Source organism: Camponotus vicinus, unplaced genomic scaffold (genome assembly GCF_025532165.1).
Source record: "Camponotus vicinus isolate PSW18456_S1 unplaced genomic scaffold, iyCamVici1.0 SCAF_2, whole genome shotgun sequence".
Lineage (NCBI taxonomy): Eukaryota > Metazoa > Arthropoda > Insecta > Hymenoptera > Formicidae > Camponotus > Camponotus vicinus.
Window position 1 is genome coordinate 1781682 of NW_028141956.1, and position 19532 is coordinate 1801213.

The 19532-nt window shown below is 27.9% G+C and overlaps 1 protein-coding gene across 3 annotated transcripts; it reads left to right on the forward strand.

The window, feature by feature from the left end:
• The first annotated feature begins 1267 nt into the window (after window positions 1-1267).
• Window positions 1268-12514, forward strand: LOC145966850 (adenylate kinase isoenzyme 5). Of its 3 annotated transcripts, none has more exons than XM_083091242.1 (12): window positions 1268-1742; window positions 3679-4234; window positions 6967-7082; window positions 7338-7448; window positions 7671-7813; window positions 8726-8908; window positions 9073-9195; window positions 9277-9430; window positions 9579-9847; window positions 9928-10092; window positions 10315-10588; window positions 10805-12514. In XM_083091242.1, the coding sequence occupies exons 3-12, from the start codon at window positions 7022-7024 to the stop codon at window positions 11044-11046; spliced, it is 1725 nt and encodes a 574-aa protein (XP_082947368.1). In that variant the 5' UTR covers window positions 1268-1742; window positions 3679-4234; window positions 6967-7021; the 3' UTR covers window positions 11047-12514. The 3 variants fall into 3 exon arrangements, with proteins under 3 accessions (XP_082947368.1, XP_082947366.1, XP_082947367.1); XM_083091240.1 differs by having other exon boundaries at window positions 1269-1742; window positions 6967-7134; window positions 10805-12513; XM_083091241.1 differs by having other exon boundaries at window positions 1269-1742; window positions 3686-4234; window positions 6967-7134; window positions 10805-12513.
• The last annotated feature ends 7018 nt before the right edge of the window (window positions 12515-19532 follow it).

The window sequence follows — 19532 nt, forward strand, 5'->3', positions numbered from 1 at the left end:
ATTTATCCTATATAAAAAAATTATTAGTTTTAGTAAAAGAATAGAAAAAGAACTACTGAACGTGCGTAACTCTTGAAAAAATTAAATTGTAATAACATAATGTTGAGATGAAAAATATTTTCAATTATCTCATTGTTTTTTAAATTAAAAAGAAAACTGTAATTTCGTTTTAGTGTCTAAAATTACATCATTTAACGTAATGCAATGCAATATATTATTTAGTTAGATTTAAATGGAGAGATATCAATAAAAAGATGCTACATAAATTTAATAGAAACTGTGAGTTTGTAGGAGAAAAGCTTTTTCTTCTTCTTTTACATTAATATTAAAATCGTGTAATTATCGTATATAATTATATATATGCACACGTGTATGAAAAAGATAGTGGAAAATCTATACAATGTGATAAAATATTTATTCAAATAAGATATAAAACAATTCATAAAGTTAGCGAAGAATTACAGCTCCTGGAATCGCGTTGTCATTTTTTTTGTCAAATTTTCATTACAGAAAGAGCATGTGCATCGATAATACATTATGATAATTCGAGTTAGAACATTCGAGTACATGTCTATAGCTAATTCTCGAGTATAGAAAAAGTGCAGATAGAAGCATATACACAGAATTTAGACGTTCCTAAACTCGTTTTATACTGCGAATGCCTTCTTGTTATGGTTCTTATATATTCTTCCTTCGATCGAAAACGAGATCATAAATTTCGTATTAGCCTCGTGCGTTAAATGCCTAACACATTCTTGTTCCTGTGTAATGTACTGAAAAGGTATCACTGCAGCTGTCGCTATTCTGACAGATCCCACGAAAATATAAGTGTGCATATTAACAATTTTACTACAGAAGAGTGCCTATTCTGCTGTACATGAATAACATAAGAAAGATCTATTTTTATTGAATACTTTCCAACGAAAATCTTCATAAGCTACTTTACTTGTTATCAAAATTGCCGTTAAAGATTATACATTTTGCGTTATTAATTATTTTATGTTGATTGGATCTAAACTAGGAGAAGACAAATTCGAAGGATTATATATACAAGAACTCGAAGAAGAAACATAAGAGTGAGAATAAATAATAAAAGCTTTGTCTTCTCCTTTTAATGCCTCTTTTTCATGTCATATTCTCATATCTTACAGTCTTCTAGTCGACGAAATTTAAGCAAATGATATTTGAACGCATTATTATCCGCGTTCCACCCTCGCCTGACTATTTCCTCATCGAACCCCCGCTTCGAGAACAGTCGCGCCGGCAGGGAACTTGACATTGAACCCTCCACATTACACCCCATCACGCGTATGTACATGTGGCTTCACTCACACGTATTCGCACGTCCATTATTCCGACTATATGCAAAGTACATGCACGAGGGTATAAAAGAATCGGGCGCTTGCGCTGTATCCATGACGACAAGTGGTTCTTACCATTCGAGCACGACCTCTATTCGTTCCTGACAAATCATTATAGCATTATCGTGCGCATTGTATAAGAAAGCTAAGGGCGTAAAAACTCGGTTGCACAAAAGCATCGTGACTCATAGTCGTTCGTGTGGTCGTGCGCGACGCAAAGCCGGTCCTTCCGGCTGAACGGGAAGCTCAAGTGTGTTCTCCAATCCTTCGAGTCGAAACGTGTGAATTTATCCTCGTCGATGAGAGATCGATCGTTGAACTCGAAAGTTTTCGGCGCCCCATTTATCTCGGTCTCGATATAATCGCATTTGCACCTGCAAGGTAATTCGATCGAAAGTCATCATCTTACGATTTTGCAAATTCCCGCGTTCTTGCTAAACTACTGTTCGATACCTATTCGGTTTGTGTCCTTGGAATTAATGCGATGAAAGATTTTACTTCAGAGAGTTTAATATAGTATGCGTTCTGTAGAAATCGAAAGTTTTTTAAAATTACGCTATTTAACGTAATCACGATGTGCAATGTAACAGCATATTATTCAATTAGATTTAGATGAAGTGAGATCAATAAAAAAATGAGATATAAATTTTGAGAGATAATTCAAGTTAAAAACATAGGAAGTGTTTGTACGAACAATTTTCTTCTTCTTTTATTAGTGTTAAAATCGTAACTATCGTATAGCCGCACGTGTGTAAAAAAGATATTAACAAATTTATGTAATGTGATGAAATAAAAAGACGCCTCGACGGAAAGCCCATTAACATTGCAATCAAGAGTCTATGTTATTATAGAAAAAAGTTAGATGGAAGATGGTTGCGTTTCGATGTCATTTAGAAGTTGAAAATATGGAATTATACTTAGCTCTACATAGTATTTAATAATGTCATGTGTTGATATATGCATATATATATATATATATATATAATATATAAATATATATTCTTTAATCTTTCTTCTTTATAAAATAATCTCTTGCATCAACACATGAAATTATTAAATACTATGTAAAGCTAGGTATAATTTCATATTTTCAACTTCTAAATGACATCGAAACACAACCATCTAACTTTTTCCTATAATGACATAGACTCTTGATTGCAATGTTAATGAGCTTTGCATCGAAGCGTCTTTCTATTTCATCACATTATATAAATTTGTCAATATCTTTTTTATACACGTGCGCACATACATATGATAATTACAATTTTAACACTAATGTAAAAGAAGCAGAAAGTTGTATATATTGTGTATATGCATACAATATATTTAATGAGAAAAAAGTTACACGATAAAAATACACTAATTAAATACAAAGCTGTACGATTTTCATTACCATTACTAATCATTACCAATACTTTTAATGAAAATTAATAAAAATTACTGGCCATTACTAAAAGTAATGAAAAGTAATGGTTTGATTTCATTATCATTACTTTCCATTACTGAAAGTAATGATAATGAAATCAAACCATTATTTTTAGTAATGGCCAGTAATTTTCATTAATTTTCATTAAAAGTATTGGTAATGATTAGTAATAATTAATTTTTTAATGATTATCGTACAGTTCTGATTAAATATAATGTTAAATAATTTGTGTATTTATTAGAAATTTATATAGTAATAATTTGAGTTTTCAGAACTTTTTCAATATATTAGTAATGAGACAAGTAAGGATTTTTTCATAAAAAGATTTGTTAACATTATTAAAAAAAAATACATATAATTTATTTCATTTTTTGCTACAAATCTTATAAGTAAAATTTGTTCTAACGACGTATTTAAAACATAAATGATGTTAAAGAAAACACAAAAGTAGTAAGTCTTCTTTTTTTTTCTCATATGCTTTTTGTTCATACTTTTCTTTCTTTTTTAAAAACGATTTTAAAAATTTAATATATAATTATCTGATTTTGTTCTAAAAAAAGTTTCTTATTACTGATTAATTTATTATATTACAATAATATTACAAAAATATTCTTCTAATTGGATACACATTCAATATTTTACTCATGTTAATTTGTTCAGATTTGTTTAAAATGATATTTTTTCTTTCTTTTCTTTTCGTTTGATACTTAACAATAGTTGTAAAATGTTAATTTATCGCTCCAATTTGAACTTTTCTAAAGATAAATATATTACGTGCATATAAAAAATATATTATTAAAACGAACAATCTGTTATATATTTGAAAACAAATATTCAAAAAAGTTAAAGTTTTTCGAAAGTCATACATATTGTAAAATTGATGACATATAGTTTTCAGGTGCTCGTTATTCTCTTGTTCAAGCGTTGCGCATGACATGAAATGATATTTGAAATGAAGCTGATTGTAATAATTTGTCGTGGATTCGTCGGGTAAATCATCGAAAGTACAAGCAACGTCGATGTGGACAGTGATTTTACTTGGTTTTATTCTCAAATGTTTATTAAGGAAGTTACGTCGAATAGATTCGACGCGAATCAACACATGGCAAGTGCACACGCCTCCGTCACTAGGACGTCGCTTTGTAGCGAAGAAAATTAAATTCCACGGATAAAACCAGATCGAACTAAGATAATTAAAAGTGTGCATTTGTCGGGGCAATTTTCGATTACAAGAAATCGATTAAAAAAACTGTCGAGCGATAAAACGCGGAATACTTCTCACTAATGTGAAAGTGTCTCGTGAGGTCACAAGCTGCATATGATTCTTCAGAACTCACGTATTGAAGCAGGGATGAAATCATCTGCCAGAAGCATGTGAATGTAAATGGCCGTGGAAGGATTGTGCCAGTCCTCGAACGACTTACTATGGGCATCTGCCTTGACACTGGTTAGTACATGAATAACTAATTATTACTGTATGCAAGTTAGCGATCTCTGTTTCATGGTGAGCTTCTATAGTTGAATAATCTGAGATTTCAATCTTTTAACGTATGAAATAATATAACAAAAGTTCAACTTTGAACTGACAATTACGCGAATCGATTTAATAAGTATTTTAAAAATATTAAGTGCTTTGTTCGAGGAAAGAAGGCTTTATTAATTAATTTATTATTCTATATATAAAAATATTAAAATAAAGTTGCGTCGAAATATTATGTATTTCGTGTCACACAACAAAATAAATAAATAAATTTATTATTATATAATTATATTATTATTATATAATTATAAATAAATTATATAATAAATTATACATTAGTAAATTGATTTAATGTTATAATATTTTTTTATATTATAATCTTACTACTTTTAGTAATAGGAGGACTGAAGAAAGAATATTTGTTTAAAAATAAATTTGTTTTTATTGAAAAAAATACCTGATCTTAAAATTTTGAAAACGTTTTCATTTGAAATAGAAATAAGCTAGTAAGAGAATATTTTCCCCGGAAATCAAATAATTTCCTCTATTCTAAATTCTGATTTTTCATAATACATACAAAAAACTTGAACACAAGACGCGCAACAATAACATTTACGATTATCGCGAATATATTATTACGATCGATATTGCAGAAGTGACATTGTCGTACGTCAGAAAGTCTTTCCTCGCTATTGCAATAAATTTATCAGGAAATACATGCGATTCAATTTACAACATATACATCTGTGTATAGTTTAATTAGTGTTATTAAAGAATAAATGGATGTAGAATAATAGTGCTTTTTATAATAAGTGCTAAAGGGATTAGCAACATGCAAAATTAAAAATTTTAAATTTATACACATCATTTGAAAAGTGGATATATTAATGGATATTTTGAATATTTATATTGCAATTAACATAATATACAATAAAATATTCAACTTGAAAGTTAACATATATAATTTTTGACGCAAAAAAAATATTTCTAAAAGAAATGAAATAAAGATTATTATAAAAAGTTTATATATATATATATATATATATATATATATATATGTGTGTGTGTGTGTGTGTGTGTGTGTGTGTGTGTGTGTGTGTGTGTGTGTGTTTGTATAATATAGTTAAAAATATTTATAAAAATAATATAATTTTTTAAAATAATAATAATAATACTTTATACAATATATAATTAATAAATATAGAATAGTATGTATTTCTACAAGTATTTTTTTGTTTGTGTAACAAAGCCAAGATTGTATTCTTCTCTCTCTCTCTCTCTCTCTCTCTCTCTCTCTCGATCTGTTTAATTTCTAATAGTAAAATCACATTTGATTGATAATAAACAATAATTAATTTTAAGTAACTTTTTTTTATTACATTAAAATGTATTTACTTTTAACAGTCAATAAATAAATGTTTCTTTGTCGAGAGAAAGATTTAACGTAAAAATTTAACGTAAAAGACTTGATATACACATTCCTGATATTTTTTAAAAATTTTTATTCTCTTTACTATATGAGGTATAAAATAAAATGATTCCATTAATTCTCCATATATTTTCGGATTAATCATATATAAGCTTTAGGTATTCATTTTTTTATTACACCTTTTTTATTTTCAAATACAATCGATAAAAGTCTCTCTATTAAAATACATTTCTATTACTATTAATTATTATTAATACTGTATTAAAATACACATTTATTTGTCTATTTATACATTCTAATATTTTTTAAAATGATAGAATATAAATAATATGAAATACTTTTATTTGCGAAAAACAACTGGATTCTTACATATACGGATATTTCTTAAATAATTTCTATATCTAGGAAAATCAATTAACATTTTTTAATTTTATTTAAGTAGAAGCATATATCAGAATTCGATTCTTTGTAGAATTCACTTACATTATACTTTTACATGAATATGACGAGTTTTCTTATAGATAAAAGTAAATCTGAATTAGTATATACGATAATTTAAGATTGTAAATATTTGACTTATAAATCGAAGTGATTAGCTTGATGTCACATGCGTCACGTGAACGAATAATGTTTTCAAATGCAACAATACATATTTTATGTTATGACTTCCACTTTTATCTTTGGCTTTGTCACGCAACATAATCAACAGAAATGAATCGAATATATAGACTAAAGTTATGTTATCGATATAGCAGCTACTTTATAGACAATGATAAGTGGAAAATAAATGCATAATAAATATTTATAGTAATATTTATTAGTAGTATAGTATTATTTAAAGTAATATTTATTATCATTTGCATTGTTATAATACCAACTTTATAATCGTAGAATGCTAATAAGAAAAAAATTAGATTTTTCGGTAAATTGTTCAATCGAACTTGAAATTTTTATCATTTTGTTATTATTTATACATTCGTCGTAATTATTGAAAACAGGGAAACAGAATTAACATTAATTGAGATTGTAATCAAGGTTTTTCTAATTCCAAAAAATATCTATCGAAGTTTTTCATTGATTAAGATGAAAGAGAGATGTGATACATTAATACTTTAGCAATAATTTTTTAAAAAGAGGTGTAGCGAATTTTTCTTCTTCTAAAATAAATAAATTATTCAAAAGACGCCGACATTTCTGTGTTAAAAAAATATCGTGCGTCCGTGTGTAGATATAGTATTTTTTTATCAAGTAACAAATTAATATATTTCAGATCAGCACAATGGATCGCAGGTGTTCGAGGAAAGCGATGCTCGAGGAACAGGGAGATGGAGAGGCGAGGCTGGTCTTTTGGCAACTCCGCCAGACGGACATTTCCCAAAGCAAAATGTTGGTCCAGTTAAATTCGAAATACCAAAAGTTCCCGTTATATTCGTACTTGGTTTGTATCAATCATTTTGCTTTTTTTACGCTTTTATAATTGGAGATACAGTGATCTATATCGCATAAGATATTTCTATGAATCTGTATTTTTATATGAGACTAGATGGCTTGAAAGAATCTGATATTGAAAATTTAGAATTAATTATTATTTACAAAATGATTTTTTTGCGATACTCTATGTTCTACGATTATCTCGTACAGGCGGCCCCGGTAGTGGTAAGGTGACATATTGCGACAATTTGATACAAGAGAAAAAGGGAATAACGCATATCAACATGATGGATCTTCTTCAACAATATACACTAGGGAATGGTTTGTAATTTTCCTTCATAGTCATATTTTATAATCGTAAATATTGGAATTTACACATATGTGTGAACGTGTGTGCGGTATAAATTATATGTTGCATGGTTTCTAAAAGCATATAAATTATTCTTGATATTTTGATTCGACATCATATCTTATAAATATTTTTTGAGAGGAAAAATGTTTATATTCATGCAATGTCATATATTTCAACTATTTATGTTATAGATATGCAGGATTTTGGACAACTTAGTAGCAAGACTGTCACAGAAGTACTCATGCTCGAGATGAAAATGTCCCCGGGAGCCAAAGTCTTTCTTGTAAGCGGATATCCACGAAATATGCGCGACGTGGTGGAATATGCCGAAAAAGTAAGTATCTTATTTTTGATGGGTTTATATTTTTATTAATTTAACAAAAAAACTAAATCTTTTCTAATATAAATTATATATGTCATATCTTCCCTAACATAAATTATGCACAATATTCAAAAAAACCGATTAGTAAAGCAAGTAATAACCAGTGTTGCGCTTAGATAACTTAAAATAATCTAGATACAGATTAGATAAATCATACTCATGTATCTCAGATAAAATAAAGATAATTCGGTTTGAGTGTATCTAGATAAAAAATGTATTAGTTAAATATTTTATCTAGATACTCTTAAGATAATATTTAAGACATATAATTTAGGATATATAAAAATAATACACTCGAGACAAAAAATTACAGAAAATAAGCATGTATTCATTTGACAATAATAACGAGTCTAGGCCGTGTCCACAATGTCAATGTCAATCGACCAATGTGATTATGGCTATGTTCCACTTAACAATCGCAACGCTCGCAAAATCATCTTATCCTTGTTGTTCGCTAAAAGTTAAACAAACACACATTATGTTTACGAGTGCCGCGATCATTAAGTAGAACGCTTTTAAATCCGTATTACACTATAGGTTGCGGGCTCGATTACGATTGAAATGTTGAAATTGACCGATTAGAGTAGCCGGCCGGTAAATTTCTATGGTTTGGAAAAATTGTACTCAGTGCACACTGATTACATTATCTTATGTGTTTTAATAAAAGATATCACTTTTCTTATATCTGAGATACAGATAAAGATACCACAAACTTGAATTATATAGATAAAAGATAAAATAAACAATAATTGCATCTAGATGGAAATCTAGATAATTTTATCCAGATAACGGAAAACACTGGTAATAACAGTTTGAATATTAATAAAAATTTAAAGATCAATATACATGTAATATTATTTGTAGATAAAAATCGTCAATGGCGTCATTCTTGTATCGTGGAGACAAGAAGTGCTGGAGAGGCAAATTGATTTCGGCGCTCAACTCGGTCACGTCATTATCGGATTAGCTAGAATGGAGTTATATAATTTTTACAGGAACGTCATGCCGGTCGCGGAATACTTTGATCAAAGCGGAATGTTACTTGAGGTAAAACAAAAAAAATTCGCTATTGATGATCACTCCAAATTCTTTTGATGTTATATAATTTATAAGCTTTGATTTATGAATTATGGTTAAAAATTTTTGCTTATTTCTATCACATTGATATTTGTTATATATTTCAAATAGAAATAAAAATTTTCTATATACAGGTAAATGGAGAACGTAATCCGAGTGAGGTTTACGTCAGTTTTCGAGATGCCGTCCTTAGAATTCTCGGCATGTCAAGCGGCGACAATCGTGATCAAGATATACCTCAATCTCTAGAAGCCGAGGTAAGCATTAAAATTTTATAGTATCCTTTGACGGATTCTGTCGACTAACAGCCTGACATTTCACTGTCTCATTGTTCTTAGGTCGAAGTGGAAAGAAGAAAACAATCGATTACGAGTCCACCGCTATCGAAGCAACAAGTCAGTACGACGACGCCGCCTCCTCTATCCATAAATGCGTCATTGAAAACTGCTGATAAACCGAGAAAGGGATTGCCAGCATTTATCTGGGTGATAGGTAATAATTTGATGTAAATTAAGATCGCGAAATCATAGGAAATAAGGCATCGTTAGTGTGTTTTTTTCTTTTTTTTCTCTCTATTATTTTTTTTAATCGTAAAGCTCATTGCGTGACTTATCCTGACGCATGTAATATCATATGTTAGGTGGACCGGGGAGTAATAAGGCGGCTCTTTGCGCTCAAGCCGTTCGCAATATGCCCGGCTGGCTACACATAAGTATCGGGGAATTGTTAAGAACGATGGCATCGTCGAATATAGCTGTGAACGACGCTATTGTCTCGGGTGAAATGGTACCGCATGACATTGTGATGCAACTTGTGGAGCAACAGATTCTTCTTAATCGAGACACGGATGGTATTGTCATGGACGGATATCCTAGGGATTTGAATCAAGTGCAAGAATTCGAAAGCAAGGTAAAATTTGCATCGTTTGATATCTTAAAAGGGCGAATTATAATTGTCACTTAGCATTGACAAATTAATATGATTAATAGTTTGGACAAGAGCCTCCGCTAGTGCTACTCGATTGCTCCAAGCTGCAACTCGGGAGGGGAAGACTGGACGACAGTGTTTCGGCATTTAGGAAAAGATTGGAGCTCTTTCGCGAGGTGTCCCTTCCCATGCTAAAGACACTGGACAACGATAATCGTTTGACAATTGTACGTATAAATAATTTTAATGAAATTAAAACGATACTTTGTAATATTTTATCGACGAAACGATTGACATAAAACATTGTGTAAATTGTTACAAAAAGATATTTTTATTAGGGAGAATATTATTTATCTCCGTTATGGCTGAAAAAATTACGCGATTATTTATAGATTGATAAGATTATAAACCCAGGTTTTTATAAAAAATGTGTAATTATTATCGGATAGGTGGATGGAGACACAGATGTACCTAGCGTGCAGCAGGATTTTGCCGCTGCATTATATCAATTGATGCATCGGACACGTCGCAAAGAGGAGGACAATCTCCATGATGCGGATTTATCAACAATCAGCGGACACCCAAACGGAGTACACGCCGTGACCGATCAAAGCAAACATGCCACATCTAACAATGTTATCAAGCGGATGGTCAACGGCGTGTCTAATCACTTTGGAAACGGGATCGATGCGGCGAAAAAGATAAATGATATTACTGCTCAAGGTATAATTATCTAATATAAATTTATAAAGTAAAATAAACGTATTTATCTCTGAGACGTGAAAAAGATGATTTGTGATATTATATATTCTTCATTACAAAAGTATAATAATAATTTTATCCCAACAATAAATAATAATCATTAATATGTATACGAGTGAATCACATCTTCTTGTTTTAGCGCTAATATATTTTCACATTTATTTTGTCTTGTTATAGGAGTAGGTGCCATCTCTAATGGCGTATTGAATAATATGAAGCATATCCATCAGAACGGTCATATTTATCAAAACGGCACTGTAAACGGAACGGTGCATATGCTGCAAAATGGCGCAGCGCATTTAGCCAACGGCATTGGCAACAATAAAGTTGCGCCAGCGGTTAACAACTATTTGCCAAAAGATCCCATCAAGAAAATGTACAACGAAGTCGAAGGTTATCAGCAGAACCTTCACATGTAAGCGTGATATGCTAGCTTCTACAAGATTTTTTTTTTTAATATCATTGAAAACTTTTTTCACTTGTTAATGTTGTACGAAAGAGCCTCGGATTTGGGACTTTCGACTCTATCGACAACTTTGTTGATAGTTATACTCGCGAGTCGCGTCTTTCACCGACGAATATATTGATAATATGGTGCCTTAGAATAAATACCTATGACTTAAATAGTTTGATTAATAGATACGTACATCCGTTAAATATAAAAAGCCAAATAATCAGAAATGTGTATTATAATAGGATAAGATTTCTCAAGAATCGATTTTGAAATAATGAAAATACGAAACATGCATAACTTTTAAGTAAAAATATACTGGACAATGCGAGCTGGCAAGCATATATGTATTTTGTTGGAAATTATTAGCACGTAGCTATTAAAAAATAGGATTTATAAATTGAACATTAAAAATATAAACTGCTACTTCATTATTTTTAGTCAACATTTTATTGAAGAGAATCCTAATAAAAATCCAAATCAATGTTGCATTTTTTTAATTTAAGGTATTATAATATAAAATTGAAATATCGCAATTAATATATTTCAAGCGTATGATATATCGCAGAGACACCTAAATCTTGTCGGCTTGTATTGCCCTGATTTATATATATTACATATGAATGGATACGTATGTATGTATGTTTGTATATATATGTATGTATGTATTATATATATGTACTTAGACTTAGAAATCTCTAGGTACATATTATAACCCAGGTATATATCATGACATCGATTTAAAAGTCTATATAAGATAAATATTGTTAACGTTGTTATAATTTATGAACTAATTACAAGAGTTAGGCTATAACATGTATCATATAAGAAATATTTTTAGGCTTTCGAATATATTATAAAGAGATTATATTGATACGCCGCGCCGCCAAATTTTGCAATTCTTACCTCACGATATCTCGATGACTGTTCGCTAGATGAAATGATAAAGGACTTTTCGATTCGATTTAGTCACAGAAGTATGCTGTTGCAATAATATCCTAACTTTTTTTATGATGTAAATAATTTACATCGTAAATAAAAGTAAATCACTTGTTTTATCAAAAATCGCTTTTAATTGAAATAATTGTAATCTCACAACATAATTTTTCAGTAACTAAGCATTTCTTCTCAATTTAATGTTTAATATCTCTATAAAATCTGAACTTTTTTATCATCGTACACACATACGCATATATATTTAATGATTTTTTCTCATCTTTACAGTAAACAGAAAACGTTCTTTAAGTTTAACCATCTATTTCTGAAATATTCTATATATGTGCAAGATGATTTGTACACACATACAATAAAATGTATGAAAATTTTTTATCTCATACAATAGTTTCGCGGTTGTAAAAATAGCGAAAATACATACAGACATAATAATGTATCGTCTTATTTAACCTTAGTCTATTATACGATGATATAAATATTCTTTTTAGAAAAATCATCTTACTTAAATTATTATTTTTCTAACATCAATATTTCAAATAATATATTTCAATTTGTCACATATATAAAATATATATATTTCGTTTGTATTAACATTACAGCACGTGCCTTAAAATGGAAAAATCAAATAATGAATAAATTTCATTAATAAAAAGGTTTCTCTTTTTTCAAATATATAATAAGAGATACATCAAAATAATGTTTTCAAATTATAGATTATGAAAATATTCTGATATCTCTCAAAAATTTGTTAATAAAATTAATCTTATAAATCTTATAAAATAGTTTAAAAATATTATGTTAACAATTCTAATATGAGATATATGTTATTATAACATTGTTCTGTATATTCAATTATATAGAATTTAATTATGTTTTAATTACATTTCACATATATAATAAAAAAAGAAAATAAATATATATTACACGTAAAAATAACAAATAATATTTTATAAATTTTATTGTGTAATAATATTTATGAGGTACACACACATATAGTAAATATTAATTGCCAAATATAAATTAGATAAAATATTTGAGCATTACGTCATAAACGACAAAATGGTTGCTTAAATATGACTTGAATTTATGTATCAAAGTGTCTTATATCTCATATGACAAGGTATACGTATGCAAATTGATCTATTCGTTATATTTTAAATAATAATATATTCTTTATATTGCTGTGTCATGTTACAAGCGATTAATATATATGATTCAATTTATAAAATATACATATTTATGTAATATGTATTCTTTTTGTCAAGTATAAATACGTTAATTTTCAGAATTCCGTTATTAAAAATTAAATATGAAAGTTTCAATATAATTCGTAGATATTTCATTAAAAGGAAATGTCTTTTAAATACGCATTTTGCTAATCAAAATATTTTATTTTATTTTCCTTAACAGCACACATGTTCAAAAGACGTCATCCAGAGGACATCCAGAAGACATAAAATATTCTCTGGATGTCCTCCGGACGTCTTTTGGATGTTGTTTACGCGTGTGTTGTTAGAGTTAGTTAAAGTAAATATAAAATTTAGTAAATTAAAAAAATAAATTTTTTACAAAAGCAAAATAAGTTAGATTTCACATCTTTTTATTAATTTCAAATGTAACTTATTTCGTTTTTATATTTGACAACAAAAATATATATTAAATAATATTTGTCGGAAAAATATATGATATTGTACAACGTTATGATTAATATGCTAGTAATAATAGACAGAAAAGCCTTATGTAATAAATGTAACAACATTTAAGGGATCATGCGCAAGAAGAAGCTGTACCTGATGAAAGTATCGAGATAATCGATTAAACACAATTTGTTTTATAACTCAATCCGCGGGCGGATTTGTGCGATTTGTTAGTCATTAAATGAGACAATTTATAATAATATTTTTATCATCGCTAATAGATTGTTGCATTTCGCACACATCTATAGTGGATTCTCATTTCGAGAATCAATTTGATATTTGATGCTGTATAAACATAGCAATATTTAAATACAAAACGATACTTATATATTAGAAAGATACATATATATATTAGAATGAAAATGGAAACTTCATAAATTAATTTTTGAAGGAAAAAGAATTTAAATTTATGAATATAAGTTTATTTATTTCGTATTCTTTTAAATCGATAATTCTTTTAAACATTAAAGCATATATTATACAACGAGATTTATACAAAGAAATTAATTTTAATCAAGTTAATTTTTTTAGACATACTTAATATACATAAATATGTGCTTATTAGAGAATTAAATTAATTAAAATTTCTCTAAAAGCTCATATTAAATACAATTATATTCAAAATGATAGATTAAAATAAGATTATAAAAAAATGCATTAAAATTTTAATTTATCAAATAGAATATAGTTTTCCTTATTTTATCTCTCTCTCTCTCTCTCTCACACATAAATAAGATATTTTCTTATATATATATATATATATATATAAATTCAGAAAGAGGAAAATATTTCTAGATTTTATACAAACATACCAGATTCATGATTATTATATACATATTATTATATCTTATATAAAAAGCTTTCTTAATTATTTCTTCGAGGCGCTAAAACTGTAAAATTAAATTTTAATAATACATAGTATTATTATAGATAACAAAAAAATATTTGTTTATGAAATACTCTGAATAGATTAATCTCAAACAAAATGTGACAGAATGTTTATATTTCTCTTTCACTAATTACCGTAAAAAATTATTTGATCTTTAGATCATATAACTTATATGTCGCATAAAATCATTTTTAATTATAAGATATTTATGTCTCCGTCTATGTATTTTACGTTGTCTGCATTTAACAATTAAAATGAAAAGGGCTCTATATTTTACGTTCAATGTTACATGTGTCTTTATAAACTATAACACATACACACAATAAAAATATAGAAACACGAATGATTCATTTTGTTACTATCCCTTTATTATTAATCCGCCGCCGCTATTTCTAGAAAGAATTTAAAACGCTGTAATAAAAAAAGATGTACATTGAAATATATATTAGATAAATTGCAAATATTTTTTTAGATTTGTATTATACATCACTCTCTCTATTATTAAATTAGAACATAACAAAATGCGTGCCATTTAATTCCTTTTACTATGTAATATAATCTGACAATGAGAAGAAAAATATATGTATAAGTAATATATAATTAACTAATAAAAAAAAAATTATATATATATATATATATATATATATATATATATATATATATACATATAATTATGTATGGAACTTTTTTAGATACATGTTATATAATATAATGCACGAGAGATTCTATCATTTTCTTTTTATTAAACAGACTATACAATATTCTATGTATAATAATTTTATATGAGCAATATATCAGCAATATTTTCTTTTTTCTTCAAACTTAATTTTAAAAAATAACAGATAAAAGATGTTCTTTATGCCTATATTTCTTTATCTCCAAATATTTATGCATCATAAATATGTAAAAATAAAAAAAAATAATTTTATTTGAATATACTACTTGACATTTTTGTTAAAAAGAAATAATATCCATAATATAACTTCACAAATCTACTATTGAAATAATAACTGACGATTTTAAAATGTTAATAAATTTTTAACCAGAAATTGTGCACATTATGTGTTACCTTCTGAGAACATTCGTGGACACTCTGTCTCATCAGAGAGAAGACTGATTGTGAGAGATGTCATGGCCTGCTTTTAGGTGATCCCTGAAAGCGATACTCCCTCTATGGACATTAAAAACGTGGACATGAACTACAAAGCCAGTGTCCATGAATGTTCTAAGAGAGTAATATATAATGTGCACAATTTCTGATTTTGTTCTGTGCTATGTGCACGAAATGCCGGTAGCGCACCAGTGCTGTATAACAAGATACTTATGTATGTAAATTGATAGTAAATAAATTATTCAATCGTGAAAGATACTGTAATATTCAAAGATGAAATAAATATTTTTCTATATTCATTGTCATATTTATATCTTTTTATTTACAAAACACAAAATGCCTGCTGTGGGATAAAAACATTTTTAACCGTATTTCTATAAATCTTCTTAATTAGCAGTAAACTGATCTTTGATATTTATCAATCATTTTTTTAATTACTTAAAAATTTAATTATTAATATATGTATAGAATTTGTTAATTTAATCACTGATTCTTCTGAAGTTTTTATAATTAAGACTCGAAAAATATAGATTTGCAAAATATTTTAAGTCTCTTCCTTTATACAGGGTGTCCGATTCCTGAGTGACCAAACGAAAAGTAGTGGTAGATTGGATCAAATTGAGAAGAAAAGTTCTCTACTATTTTGCAAAATTCGCAATAATTATTAAGAAATAAGCAAAAATGTTTCGGCGCATGAGAAGCGGTAGATCGCTCGTAGTGTCCGATTAATGAGTGATCAAACGAAAAGTGGTGGTAGATTGGGTCAAACTGGAAAGACAAGTCCTCTACCATTTTGCAAAATTCGCAATAATTATTAAGTTATAGGCAAAAATGTCTCAGCGCATGAGAAGCGATCTGTCTACCGTTTCTTATACTCTGAGACATTTTTGCCTATAACTTAATAATTATTGCGATTTTTGCAATATGGTAGAGGACTTTTCTTTTCAGTTTGATCCAATCTATCACCACTTTTCGTTTGATCACTTAATAATCACACACTACAAGCAGTTTACCGCTTCCCATGTACCGAGACATTTTTGCTTATTTTTTAATAATTATTGCGAATTTGCAAAATGGTAGAGGACTTTTCTTCTCAGTTTGACCCAATCTACTACTACTTTTCGTTTGATCACTCAGGAATCGGACACCCTGTATAAAATATAAAGAATTCATATGTTCCATTCTAATATAGCTAACATTATTTATATATTTTTATTAATTTTCATACCAGCATAATACTTTTATGCTTAATACTTTATATAATACAATGTACTAAATTATAAAATTTAATATAATTACAAAATAATATTACTATTAATAAATAGGTTGTATGCATACTGTCTTTTAGTTTCTAATCATTTCCAATCACTATGCATTTCTATCCAATATATTCTCTTCTTCAAGTTCTTGGAATATTATGGTTTATTGTATTCCTTTGTGTTAACATCATAAAAATTACCATCACTTGTCATGCTTATTCCTTCCTATAGAGTCCATCAGAATACTTTCTATGGACATTTGTTCTCAGGTATAGATATTCAAATCACTGTAGTTGCCTTTTTCTATTTTCTCGATTATTGTCCCTTTTTCTTCCATTTTATTTAAAAATATTAATATAATTAATATAACGAATATTTATATAATCTTGGTATCTCTCTTAGTCTTCCCCTTCGATCTGTCCGGCATGAGTGACCCTATCAGTAACTATGGTCGGTATTCATAATTCACTTTTATATTTAAGATCAGGGTTGGGAAGTAACGCCGTTACCGTTATAGTTACTTTTTTTAGTAACGGACTGGTAACGGCGTTACATTTTTTTTTCTGTAACTGTAACGATAACGTAGTTACATTTTTTTAGTAACGATAACGAACTTAACAGTTACTTTTTAATTCATAAAAAATTATTAATTTTTGGAATATCGATCTGAAATTACATATATAGGCTGAACTATAGCAGAACTATCGGGAACTCTTGCTAAAAATAATATTCAACGCGTTTTGGTACTTTGGATGGAAGAGTGTCGTGCTAGATTCGCGAGATAGTTAGCACATTTTTTCGATTTTGATTTTTTAATATAAGGAATGCGGAACTCTTTTTAATTTTTATCAGGAACTGTAGAACTATGAAAAGTGCTATCACAACTCTTAGTATTTTTTTGAAATTCATAGATAGTCCTGCTAGCTTCACAGACACCTCTGAAGCGATTAATGACATCATTGGTCAATCACAGTTATTTCATTCTTCTGAGGAATGGATGTGATTGGCCAGCTTTTAAGTTTGACGTAATATCGGACGAGAGCACAAAAAGAATGTAAATTTAGCTGTATTTATAAATTTAATGGAAATTAAAATTTTTTTATTTACATGTGAAGTTACAAGTTAAGTGCTTTAAAATTTATATCTCTTTAAATTTTTTACGGTTTTGAAAATTTAAAATAAAGAATTTGTTGCTTTTATATTAATATTTTAATAAAAAATATTACCAAAGTAAATTTTTTATTTAATTCTATCTTGTTTTAACACTTTTTAAAAGTAACGGGAAAAGTAACGAACCGTTACTTTTGAAGTAACGGTAACGATAACTAGTTACTTTTAAAAATAAGTAACTAATAACGGTAACGAGTTACTTTTTTTACTCGGTAACGAGTAACGGTAACGAGTTACTTTTAAAAAGTAACTTTCCCATCCTTGTTTAAGATCATACCTAAAATTATCTTAAATATAAGAAAAGTCTATATGAATATCGGCGTATGTTACCGCCGGCATAGCTCTCAGGTTCATTAGAGTACTAAAACCTCCTCACCCGGCAAATGTCTTCGTTAAGGTGGAGATACCATCGAGGAGCAAAAATTTTTTAATTTCTTTCAATATAGAATTTAATACAAAAGTTAATGTAATATATAATATAATTTGAAGTGTAATACAAAATAATTTATAACATGGAATAATTTATTACACGAAAATGTCTAAAATATATGTATAATATTTTATAATATAAAATTTACTAAAAATTTTTACATAGTCCAGACAAGATTAGCGATTAATCCCTAAGATTATTGGAATTTTAATATATTTTCCTTAGCATTAAAGGAATATTCAAAAAAATTTTAATTATCACCTAATAGCCCTAACAATCTTTTTTTTTTTTTTTTACATGGGGAAAATGCTCCTTATGCACACCCCGGCGGGACCTATTTAACGGGCTCTCACATACATAAAATTTCGTATTACATATAAGTACATAAATTTCGTATTACATAAGTACATAAAATTTCGCAAAATAATTCGTATTACTATAACAATTATTGAGTGTTAACAATTTAATTTTCATCCTTATATAAATAAAATATCTATAAAAAAAAAAAAAAAAAATATTGACCCCTTAAAAATTCTTAATATTAATAATATAATTATTGAAATATTTATTAATCTGTTTTTCCTAATATTATTTAAACCTACATTTCCTGATTCTTTAAAAGATACATAATATGTACAGTTATAGTTAGTTACTTTATTCTTCAGCTTTTGTGCCAAGAAGGAACTTGGTAACAAAAATTCTACACATTCATCCGTCCATACCTTTTATATCTAAAACCTAAGTCGCTAATTCTTCTTATACATTTCTATATTTCTATATTTCTATTTTTATACCTTTTACATTTCTTTTTACATATATATACGTGCTTACCTATTTACTTCCATATCAGCATACTCATATGTATATCTATTTACATACCTATATACTACATATATATATATATATATATATATATATATATATATATATATACACATTAATTT